This window comes from Cydia pomonella, chromosome 5 (assembly GCF_033807575.1).
Source record: "Cydia pomonella isolate Wapato2018A chromosome 5, ilCydPomo1, whole genome shotgun sequence".
Taxonomy (NCBI): Eukaryota; Metazoa; Arthropoda; class Insecta; order Lepidoptera; family Tortricidae; genus Cydia; species Cydia pomonella.
Window position 1 is genome coordinate 13,582,414 of NC_084707.1, and position 12,626 is coordinate 13,595,039.

Sequence of the window (12,626 nt, forward strand, 5' to 3'; positions counted from 1 at the left end):
TAAACAATATTAAAGGTAAGTAAGGTAAATCACAATCAATTCACAGGTCCTTATTTTTTAGTTTTTCGTAAATAACTCGTAAGCGGTGGCCCATTGCAAAAAAAATGTTATACATAAATAATACAAATAAAATTTTCTACAAAAAAGGTTTTATACATTTTTTCGCTAGGATCAATATATAATGAGATATTAAAGAGGAATGTTCATTATAATCAATTTCCAGGTCCTTTTTTTAGTCTTTCGTAAATAACTCGTAGCATAAATCAAAAATTGTTCTGAAATATAAATGATCTATATAATTTTTTTTTTACAAAAAACATTCAATTCAGAACAGTTTTCTTTGGGATTAATATTTAAAAGTTATTAGACCGTTACCGTAGAGGTTAATTACAATTATTTCTCAGGTTTCTTTTTTTAGTTTTTCGAAAATTATTTGACCTATAGAAAAAAAACCTTATACATAAACAATTAAAATAAAGTTTTCTATAAAAAAAATATGCGGAACACTTTTCTCTAAGATCAATATTTATTAAGCTTTTAAAGTCACAAACTTAAATAATATGCAGAATTGATTAAAATTAACTTTCGCCGTTTAATGTCTCATTAAATATTGATCCTAGCGAAAAAGTGTAAGAAATCCTTTTTGTAGAAAATTTTATGTTAAGTATTTATGTTTAACATTTTTTTTTGCACTGGAGCACCGTTTACGAGTTGTTTACGAATAACTAAACGGAACTATGAATTGATTTTTATTAACTTACCCCCTTTAAATATTGATCCTAGAGAAAAGTGTTAGGAATGTTTTTTTAGGAAATATTATGTGCATTATTTATGTATATTAACGTGTTTTGCTACGGACTACCGTTTACGAGTTATTTACGACAATATAAAAAAGGACTTTAAAATTGATTATTATTAATATTTCCCTTTAGTATCTTTTTAAATATTGATTCTAGCGAAAAGTTTTCGACATGCTTCGTACGGAAGATTTTATGTTAATTATTTATGTATAAGACGTTTTTTGCTATGGGTCGTACTTTACAATTTATTTACGAAAAAGCTAAAGAAAGAGGAGCCTTCGAATTGATTTTAAATAATTAACTTTCCCTCTTTAATAGCTTTTTAAATATTGATCCTTTCAAAAAGTATACTGAATAAAAGATAAAAATTGTAGAAAATTTTGTGTATATTATTTAAGTTTAACAACGTTTTTTTGCTATTGGCCATCGTTTACGAGTTCTTTACGAAAATATAAAAAAATGGACCATAAAACTGATTTTAATTAACTTTCTCGTTTTAATATCTTTTTAAATGTTGATCCCAGCGAAAAAGTGTACGGAATCTTTCTTGTAGGCTATTTTATACAGATTATTTGCTTGAAAGAACATTTTTTGCTATGGGCCACCGTTTACGAGTTATTTAAGAAAAAAAGGGAACTTTAACTCCTCCCCCTCACCCGTTAGCGTCACCCCCAACCATCAGTACTTTCAGTATGTTATGTAAGGCATCTTTGCCTACAACTATGCCAAAATTCGCTTATACACGAATTATTTCCCCGTTTTTTCTCCTTCGTTGGGTGACCTAATAGGGCGAGGACCATGCGGGTAATTTTTCTCTTAATAATCTATATACGTATACTACATAAGTATAGCTATAGATTAGTAGGTGAAGGTCGCCGCGCAGACGGCGCGACCCTTTCTTTAATAAGTGCTCGTTGGGAGACCGCCGGCGGTCGGTCGGCGCGGGGGATGCTGTAATGACTCCACAGGAGAGGCGCAGTTCACGTTCACGAAGAAAAAGAAAATAAAAAAAATGCTAAGGAGGCAAGAAAAATAATGAAAACCAATATGAAAGCTATTCAAAAGGAGGGGGTGAAAGATGCAAATGCCAAAGAAACAAGTAGAGGCAAGAAAAACCAAACCAAAGAACTCAAGATTACAGAAAAAGTTGACAAGAAAGGGAAACAAACCAAAGGAATAATAGACAAAGGGAAGCAAACCAAGGGATTAATGGTCAAAGGGAAATCTAAGAAACAGACACCATTAACTGAGGTATCCCAAGCAGAAAAAACTACCTGTGTAGTATGCTTAGAAGACTATGATGAAGACTGGATACAGTGCTCCAGCTGGCGTGGATGGGCTCATGAAGAATGTGCAGACATTCCAGAATGTTCAGATGCATATATATGTGATCGGTGTCAGATATCTTAAAAGTGTCCGGTACTAAGTGCCATATGAAGAGACTGTGTATTTTTATACGAATTATCTATTAATGTTTTTTTAAGGTTTTTAAGCAGAAGTTGCATTTTTGTTGTTTTATTTCTATTTTAAATATTGTTGAATAGTACTATTCATAATTAAACTTTTAATTTTGTAAACTGTTTTTTATTTTTCCAAAAAAGCTTAGCTTAGCTTCCCCCTATACATTCTTACAGCCAAGTTTGGGCAAAGTTTGCGTGATCTGAGTTAACATTTTTCATATAACTTTACAAGCCTCAATTGGTCAGTTTGTAAATACATACATTTGTTACAAACGATTAATAGCAAATTTAGGCTTGTAATATCTTCTAATCTAAAATTTACATCGTATTGTTAATATAGATGTCACTTTAAATAAAATGTATTAGATATCTAATTAACTTTTCTTTAATGTCTTCTTATATAATGGATAAATTTGATATCACATAGGACTTTTCGATATCACAGTCACTACCCCCACCATGTTTGTGCTTGTCAAGTCATATATGTATTTGTATTCAGGAAATCATACTGAATCCATTGATATCATACTCGTATACCCACATCCGGGATGACTTGCGCCAAAATCGATTTCTAGATGACTTTTGAACCAATTACTGATTTACCATATTATAAATCTGTGAGAACAAACACAAAGCTATCTATGCGTATTTGCCAAAGCGACGTTTGTAATACAAATGAAAATGAACAAAGTAGTTAAGTGGTTTTGCTTTACTGGTCCGTTCGCAGAAATACACCAAGACTCAGAGCAACGTCCTATTCCTTCTGCAAACTTCGCTAAGTGTTCCAGGAAAACCTGACTGAATACCGCTGCTCGTATGTGGTTGTGTGCTTCAATCACGAAACAATTCGATCGCCAAATTATTGGGCATGATAAACAAAAATCAAACTCTCGTTATGACGGCAGTAGCCGCCTCTCGTGAGCTTCGGCTTTATGCTTCAGTTACCTATTTTTCATTTTTATTTTTTCTTTGTTCGTGTCGTAAGGGCACTGGGAGGGATCGTCGGAAGAAATAACTCACCGCTTAACTCATCAGAGACACTTTTTTAAGGGGCAAAAAATATTTTTATAAGGAAAAAAACACAGACATCGTAATCCAAACCCTAGTTTGTCTTTTGGGCTCTAGTAATATGTTTCTTCACGTGGGGATGTTAGTTACATTATAATAACAAAACGTGGAATAAGTGTGTTTTATGTTCCACAGTCGTACGCGCCTGCACCCCGTGGAGGGGCGGTTGCCACTCCCGAGACCCGACCCTTTGCGATTTATTGTCGGGATTTGTCGAATTATTCAACAATGAATTGGATTCCGAGAACCGGCGCCTTGTAACCTACTAAAGTATAATTGTGCACGTACATTTCGATACACCAACTACTTCCATTCATGCACATTTTATAGGCGCCCGACATTGGAGGACATTGTTATTGATTGCATCGCTTTATGTATGAACCGATTGACGCGTGCAGGCCTGCAAAGCCCTTGTTCAATACGCTTACCGACCACATAGTCTGAAGTGGACCAGTAAAGGTTTGACCTTAGATTACATTTAGTAGCTGTGAATGCAGAGTCCAAGTAATTCTAGAAACCCGTCGGATGAGCCAAATGGAGGAATAACTAGAGTTCAAAATCAAAAGTGGGACCACTTCGTTTAGAATGGAGATATCTATTTGTCGGACAGTTGGATTCCCTATTGTTTGAATTGGCTATAGAACCAGCTGTTCAATGTAATATGATTTGGTTAGTTAATGGAGCGGGTGTGCTCTTTTGTTGGAGTGAGCTTGTGTAGCCACTACTGTGATACGCTCGCGCGGCTCCCGGCGGCTGCATCCCTGCCAGGAGCAGGTGCAAAAAACTACGCCACGTGTGTGAGACCGCGCACGCACGCCTTGTTATTCGGCTATTATGCATTTTCAAGTTTTTTTTTTGTAAGTTGGAGGAAACCTGTTCAGTTTAGATACATTTTTGTTTATGGTTCGAATGGATTAGAGACCCAAATAAAAATGTACCTACATTTAAGACAGCACTAAAATAATTGAATCATCGTTATTCTCAATTTCAAAGCACTCAGACGGGTGGTTGAGCATTGTGTGTAGATAAGAACAGAGAAGTGATTTATTTCGTATTGTAGCGACTGTCGGTCATGTGCGCAGCAACTGTGGCGCCGGCGCCAGCGCAGAAACCTGTGACGTCATCGGGCAGACTCTTCCGCAAAATGTACAGGTGCTCATAATTCTCGTAAAGTCTCGGCCATTATCCTGTACATGCCATTTATAGCGTAAGACCGGCTGAAATAGCCCATTTCCTCCGCTCGCTACAAACAAGAACGGACGTAACGAGATCTGATTTGTGGCTGTCAGTTACAATTTGCAAACGAGTGTAAAACATGTTAGAGCTTTAAAGAGATAAGATCAAGCTGTGAGTGGTTAGTTATTGAATGCAAATTGCTCGACTATTGCAGGGCTTCGGGGCTTGACTGAGTGGCATATATTTACTTATTTTATTGACACGATAATAGTCGAACTGAATGTCTTTTTGGCATAGATAATTTGACAGATAAACAGTCTGCATCGAACCATAGGTATATACTACAATGCATAAACGAGAAAGTAGTTTTACAATTACTTATAAGTTATAATTAAGTGTTATAACTGTCAATAAAAACTTCTTAAATTAAATGAAACTTATAGTACAATGCTGTAGGGCCTAACATTATACACGTAGGTATACATATTAACTTTTTCAAGAAGATAGAGCGTCTTCCAGGGCAAATGCAATAATAAATAAACTTTATGTGACACACAATAGTAATTCATGTACGTTGAATCTTTATGCGCCTAAACGAAAATAAGAAAAAGTAGTTTGGTAATTGCTGAGCACGTTGTTGAATGGCTCGCCTCCCACCGCCGCCTGCATTGTCAGTGGAGCGCTCGCTGCGGCCAGGTACAAACAGCAACACATTAAACTGGCTGATACTGGACTTTGTCTCACTGTAATAAGCTTCAGGTCAGGACTAGTCGAACAGCAGACCGAGACTGGGTGGCCAGCATCGGCCATACCTGCTACACGCGCTTCTAGGGGTCTGTTTGGTGTCTTTAAGAGAAATTTGTCACTTTTGAATTATGTGGAAACTCTTGTGCTTAGTTTAAATCGTCTAGTTTTACTTTCATGAACATGACCCAGGTTGTAAAAACTAATTAATTAAAAAAAAATAGCGGCCAAGTGCGAGTCGGACTCGCCCATGAAGGGTTCCGTACCATTTATGACGTATTCAAAAAAACTACTTACTAGATCTCGTTCAAACCAATTTTCGGTGGAAGTTTGCATGGTAATGTATATATCATTTTTTTTTTTTAGATTTTTCATTCTGTTATTTTAGAAGTTACAGGGGTGGGGAGGGGGACACATTTTTTCACTTTGGAAGTGTCTCCCGCGCAAACTATTCAGTTTAGAAAAAAAATATATTAGAAACCTCAATATCATTTTTAAAGACATACGGGTCTGATACATATGGGTTTGATGAAAAAAGATTTTTTGAGTTTCAGTTCTAAGTATGGGGAACCCCCAAAATGTATTGTTTTTTTTTTTCTATTTTTGTGTAAAAATCTTAATGCGGTTCATAGAATACATCTACTTACCAAGTTTGAACAGTATAGCTCTTATAGTTTCGGAAAAAAGTGGCTGTGACATAATCGGACAGACAGACGGACATGACGAATCTATAAGGGTTCCGTTTTTTGTCATTTGGCTACGGAACCCTAAAAACGGAATACCTGACTTCCGTATCAAAGGTGCAGGAATCAATAAAGCTTTAAAACTGTCTGTAATTTAGTAAAAGATTTAATATAAAATTAATTTCTTACTTTAATCGACAGAGCGAAAGCGAAAGTTTCCGTTTCAGCTTGGGCAAAAATTATTTCGTACCTATGTCCGGATCTCGTCGAAGGGGCACATTTTTCAATAACAAAGAGTGTATCTTGTTAATATTGTTTCGAGCGGGTCCAGGGAGTGGAAGTGAAACACCTTATGTATGATAGTATAAGAACGTATATTCTGTAAAAGCCTGCCTATATATACACGTAAGGTTGCGCTGAGACATGCAATATCCGTTTATATCGCAGTAAACCAGTGTGTTACTGCTAAACACTAAAAGTGGCTAATTGCCATATTACAGTTATTGTCGATTCAGTTTTTGATTTTTTTTCAAAATGGCAAAGCTAATGGGAACCCCAGCGACTTTTGCTTACAGCTCACAAAGCCACTAGTAGCATACAATGTGTTTTTAAGCGCAACTTTATTTTAGTAAAGTACCATTTAAAATCGGTACTATAATAGTCAAGGGGAGACCATAAAGTGGCACAGAGTATTGCAACATAAATAATATAAGATTATGTTATATTGTTTCAGAAAGAGGGCGTGGCGCAGGCGCACGCATTCCGCAGTAAATCGTTCCGTAAGCCGCAACCCTGCCACTGGTGCCACCAGCCCGTCGCCGGGCAGGGCTCTTGCTGTCGAGGTACTAATTTTTTTTGTGTATTTTGTCTTATAGAGGAATTAGAGGTTTAAGGTCAGAATGATGGCTTGAAGATAAAGAAGATCTTCATAACAATCAAATTATAAGTGGACAGTATCAATTATACTTCTCATTAGCTAAGTAAATAATATCTATCCGAACATTTTACTACTGCTGACTTACACACGCTACACGGCTTTGCTTTGCTACACGGTACTTTTTAGGGTTTCGTAGTCACCTAGAAACCCTTATAGTTTCGCCATGTCCGTCTATCCGTCCGTCCTCAGCTTTGCTCCGTGATCTTTAGTCCTAGAAAGCTGCAATTTGGCAGGGATACATGAATCATACATGGCGACAAAACAGTAAATTAAAAAGTAGAAAACAAAAATTTGTAGGGTACCTCCCAACATCTCATACAATTTTTTTTTTAAATGTTGGCTCAAACCCGACGACGTGGGGTATCGTTGCATAGGTCTTTCAAAACGAATACGGGTCTCCAAAAAACATTTTTTGATAAAGTTAATATTTTCTAAAATAATCGCTCCGGAAAAAAATATGCCCCCCCCCCCCCCCTTAACTTTTGAACCATGGGTCCAAAGAATATGAAAAAATCATGAAATAGCTTTAAACATACTTTCAATGAAAACTATAGCGAAAATGATCGGTTCAGACGTTTTTGAGTTATTGCAGATATATAATCTTCGTAGTAAAAGGACGTACAAAGCGCTGCGAAGGTACTAAGAGCCGTTAATAATAGCCCCCGTTTGACCTGTTTTAACAGAATGGTAACTACGAAAACCTACACTGAGCATGGCCTGACATGCTATTGGCCGATTTTTTACCTATGTACTGTTTACTTACTCTAAACTAGTACTTTTTACAGTTGATTAGACTTTTCCACGTGTAAGTTTTAAAATCTTAATATTTCGGAATTTTCCCGAGAGTAAAGAGTTTCTAATGGGAGTTTTTACTTGTTTATTAGGTAGGTAAGTACGTAAGCGAGTAATTAAAAAGCTAAAGTTAAGGATCTAGTGAACTTTTGATACGTTTTCTTTGTTTTAAGATGTAGTTCTACGAAATCTCCATAAAATAGAAAAAGAAGCAATTTCAGAAACTTCTCCTAATCTAAGTAGGTACATTTTTACTTTCTAATTATTGCTTGCTATCTTTTGGATGAATATGGGATCGAATTCTTTATCTTTAGATTACGAGTATAAGCTCTTACACCTCCGTTTTTTTGAGTTACGGAAAATGCAGGTTTTTATTATAACTACTCTACTGTACCGTTACTGGAGATCGTTAATTATAAAGATACCGACAGCTAAGTATTCCTCTCACAATATTATTCACTTAAATGGGGATGATTATGATCTTGATAGCAATTTAATATCGTTTAGTCAGTTCATTATGAGGTTCAAAGGAGATTTATGTAAGCACTCTCGCCGGGGTTCCGATGTAAACTTGTTACAAACGTGCGTTGCCAGTCTGACATTCAAAGATCATTGACGACAAAATTACTAGAAGCCAAGACGAATGTTTAAATTAAATGTCACGTTTCAAATTCAATTGCTCGTAGATGCTTAGACATCAACAGGCTGTGAAATGTGCGGCAAATATCACGAGGGACGACGTCGCTACTTTTTATGTTCGATACCACAGAGGAATTCCATAACATAGCTACGTAGGTACCTGTACCTATACTTAAGTACTTGGTTTAGGTAAGGTAAACATTCGAAAAAATATTTGTTTATTCAAGAAATGTTTTTATACGTCGTAGGCAGAGGTCGCGTTTGTAATTCATGGCGTAGCGGAATGAGGCCATACTTAATCTCTGAATAAAACAACATTTTTGTTTCCACAAACTTTGTTTTGGATCTAATTTGCTGTCTTGACGTTTACATATAGCAGTAGATCGTTGGTTATTTAAATACATTTGTATTAAGTCATTGCAAAGTGATCTAAAGTATAAACAATGCTAGTCATTGTCGTCTAGGTAATTAATAGTCACTGATATTGGCGGTGATGATCATAATTTATAAACTGTATGCATAATCCAATGATCTCATCTGAAATCGACAAGTTAAATTGCATATATGCATATACAATTGTAGCAAAAACATCGAGCTAGGGTTCCTAGGGTGGTCCCTAAAAATGAACAACCCCCAGAAGATAAACGTTTAGTTTTAAAATCGAAATAAGGTAATTCCTGAGGTACCTACTACTACTACTACTACTTAGGAGTATTTTTTATTAAAGTTTGAATTCTTTCGCGAGGCTGACATTGCAGTTTTAAAATAAGTATTCCGCGTAATGCGTACGTTATAAAAAAAAAACTAAGTATGTATGCAATAAGAACATTAATATAAATAGACAGTCAACAAACATAAACGATATATTATTTGATAGAGATTGGATATTATTCATCAGTCGCTTTTCGGTGAAGAAAAACATCGGGAGGAAACCAGACTAAAGCCTAGTATCCTATATATTTGGGCAGTGAGGCGACACTCCTCCTTTTGGCTTTTCCCGGCTCCGTCCGGCTCGGCATTGCTCCAAGCAATTATTAGGGTTGACACAACTTGACGTACCTATACGTGCACGACCACAGATAAGATAATGACTTGAATTTTGACAACCCTAAATGACCGAAAGGGATAGTGCCATACATTAGAAAGGAACAGCATAATTCGTCCCTGAATCGCTGTCAAACTTCGGTTTTGAAGGAAGTGTCATTTCTGTATGGTAGTATTGGTAGTACTCCGTGCCCCCGCCAAGACGAGCAAGGCAAAGCGTAAGGGCACTACCTACCTTTGTGCTTCGTCGCTTTTTCGAACCTTCATAAACTTGGGTTTGGATTACACCAGATAAACAAAATTCTCGGGATTTAATGTCAATAGTGGATTTATTACGAATAAAAATTTTCTGTTGCATAGCTCTTATAATTTAGATTTCAGTCATATCTTAAAAACCCCGATTTCATCACTGACTGACTAACTCACTCACTCACTGATGATCATCAAAACCCTTAAGGTACTTCCTGAAGTCATAGGTAGCTGAAATTTGGTATAAAGGATAGTATTAGTACACAAACAACAAAAAAAGAAACATAAATTTGAAACTTTGCCCCTAAGGGGGTGAATTTTTGTATGGAGGATTAGTAACCGCTGAGCCGATTTAGTTGAAATTTGGTATGTAGATAGTTTTTGTTATGGGGAAGGATATAAATCAGTTTTCAACCGCAAAATGACCCCGTAGGAGTGAGAATTGGGAGGAAAAAGGCGTTAGTGGGGAAAAGGGGTTGAAGTTTGAATGAGGAAACAGTAAAAAGTAGATTGTATAATAGATGCCAGATATATTTCAGGATTTTTAATCGTGAATCACCCCCAACCCTTTATATCAAGGGATGGAAGATTGTCATAAGCAACTTACAAAAAGAAGTAAAATTCTATTAAAAACATTTTCATGTAAAATATTGCCAAGACGAAGCCTTAAGGCTCGCACTATCAAAAAGTTATCAGATCTCTTGTAGAGCCAAGCTTCTAACTTTACAAGCTCTAATTCACAATTCAAAATATATGGCTTGGCCGTTTCGTTACTACAATAAGTTTTGTATAATAAAAAATAATGAATAGTGAATACATTTTTCACCACACCAACTGGTAAAGGCCCTCTTGATTGTTCAAAAACGAATGAGAAAGTTGCATTTTATCCACATGTGGGGCAAAGTAATCAGATGCAAATTTTGAATTGTTTCCTTATGCTAGCTGGTAGAATTGACTTTTAAATGATGATTTTTAATGATACATTTTTTTATTACGTTCAGTTGAATTTGATTAGGTTTGTTTTTTTTTTGGTATTTCATAGTTAGTATTTTCCTCGCGCTGGTGTGGTGAAAAATTATGTGTTTCACTCGGAGGCAAAGTTTGTTTAACCCTCGTGCCTTGAACCCTCGCAACGCTCAAGATTCCACTTCTCGAATTTCAATTTTGGAATCTTTCGCTTGCTCGGGTATCAATATTAGCCCGAGCGGTTAAACAACAACTTGTAAAACAAATAACTATTTCACCTTACGCCCATGTGACGGCAGTGAAACGGCCAAGCCATATATTTTGAGTTGTGTGTTGTGTTGATAAGTTAGAGCTAAGGCCTTAAGGCTACGTCTTGGCAACATTTTCATGAAAATGTTTTTAATGGGATTATTTATTCTGTGCTTTGTGTTGGAAGGTCAGATGACAGTCGCTTTCGTAAAAGCTAGTGCCAACGCCAATTCTCGGGATTAGTTGCCAAGCGGACCCCACAGGCTTCCATGAGCCGTGGCGAAAAGAAAACCCGGGACAAATGCAAGGAAAATGATGAGTCAACAAACATAAACGTAGAGAAATAACCTGAACTGACTCCTAATTTTTATTTTTTGTTATAATAAGAACCCTAGATTCCTAATGTATCCAGTTTTGGCCCGTACCGAAATTGTGGATTTTAAATTCTCTAATCCTTAGCGACCAGAAACCGGAAAGTGAAATTAAAAGCGATAGAGGTATACTTATGTAGTATGTTTTATGGGTCATAAAGCATGAGAAGAATCGTATCGTAGCAACGATAGCGCTTATTAATGAGATAACGTCGTCTTGCTGCTATTACATAAATGTTTTTTGTTTCAGTTTGCAAATATGTGTGCCACACGTCCTGCGAAAATATGGTAAGTTTAGATTAAGACGCTTAAATATTGTTTTCTGTAAGTTTTTTTTAAAGTTTATGTCAAGTGTATTATAATTATGTCAATCTTAAGAGGGAAGTATATATATAATAGCACGCGATCGTCCATACAAAAAGAGAAAATGTTTTTCCACTTCTAAATATTTTCCATCCTCCATGATTTTTTAGTATGTTATTGACACAATGAAAAGCTAGATTTATAGGTTTTCCTTTTTTTAAAAATTTGCAATACAATTTTTTTTTCGAAAAAGCGAGACTATAAATCTAGAATATATTATGCTGAAGCGATCGACATCAAAGTGATTTATTAAGATTTAGTTAGTAGAGACCGTTTTCTCTCGAAATGGAATTTCATAGAAAAAGCACTGTTATTTCATTAGGATCGCAAAGCTAAAAAGCTATTCTTCCCTCTGAAAGTGACGTTCAAATTCAGACTGCACCAGCATAGATTTATTTTTAAAATTTGAACCCTCTCTTAATCCGAAACCTAATAGTATTTATAATTTTAAGAATGGTGATTATAACAAAATTAATTTAGAATTATCTAAAATCAATTGGTATTATATCATGGAAAATATCGATTTGACAAGCTGTGTAACAAAATTCTACGATATTTTAAGACAGTTGATTAGTTATCATATCCCTATGCGTCGAATCAACGTATCGGCGTCCGTTCCGGTGTGGCACACTAGACCATTAATAAAGTTGTTACGTGAAAAACGTAAGTTTCATAAGAATTGGAAAAAATACGGCAATCCTTTGGATTATGAATCTTTTAAAATATTACGTAAACGAGCAGAAAAAATGGAAGCACAATGTTACAAAAATTACATTTCTTATTCCGAATATAAAATAAAATCATGTCCAAATTATTTTTGGTCTTATATAAAATCTATAAATTCTAAAAATAAATTACCACAAACGATGAGATATAAGGATCATGCTACCTCAGATGGTGCAGAAATCTGTAATTTAATTAATGACTTTTTTCACTCCGTTTTTGAGGAATCTCGTAACAGCTTATTTGTCGATACTTTACTGCCACCCGCCGAACCCTTAGTAGATATGTGTACTATAAACATTAATCGAGCATCTGTCCATAGGCTTTTAAATATAATTAATACGAACAAAGGTGCAGGTCCT

At 35.7% G+C, this 12,626-nt stretch overlaps 1 protein-coding gene across 3 annotated transcripts in view; it reads left to right on the forward strand.

Moving 5' to 3' along the window:
• Positions 1-11,923, forward strand: part of LOC133517765 (SH3 and cysteine-rich domain-containing protein 2-like) — a 45,191-nt gene extending 33,268 nt beyond the window's left edge. For all 3 annotated transcript variants that reach the window (XM_061851175.1, XM_061851177.1, XM_061851176.1), the window contains exons 2-3: positions 6,665-6,773; positions 11,429-11,923. In XM_061851175.1, the coding sequence (XP_061707159.1) occupies positions 6,665-6,773; positions 11,429-11,481 (162 nt within the window). In that variant the 3' untranslated portion in view covers positions 11,482-11,923. The remainder of the gene's footprint in view (positions 1-6,664; positions 6,774-11,428) is intronic.
• Positions 11,924-12,626: the final 703 nt, after the last annotated feature.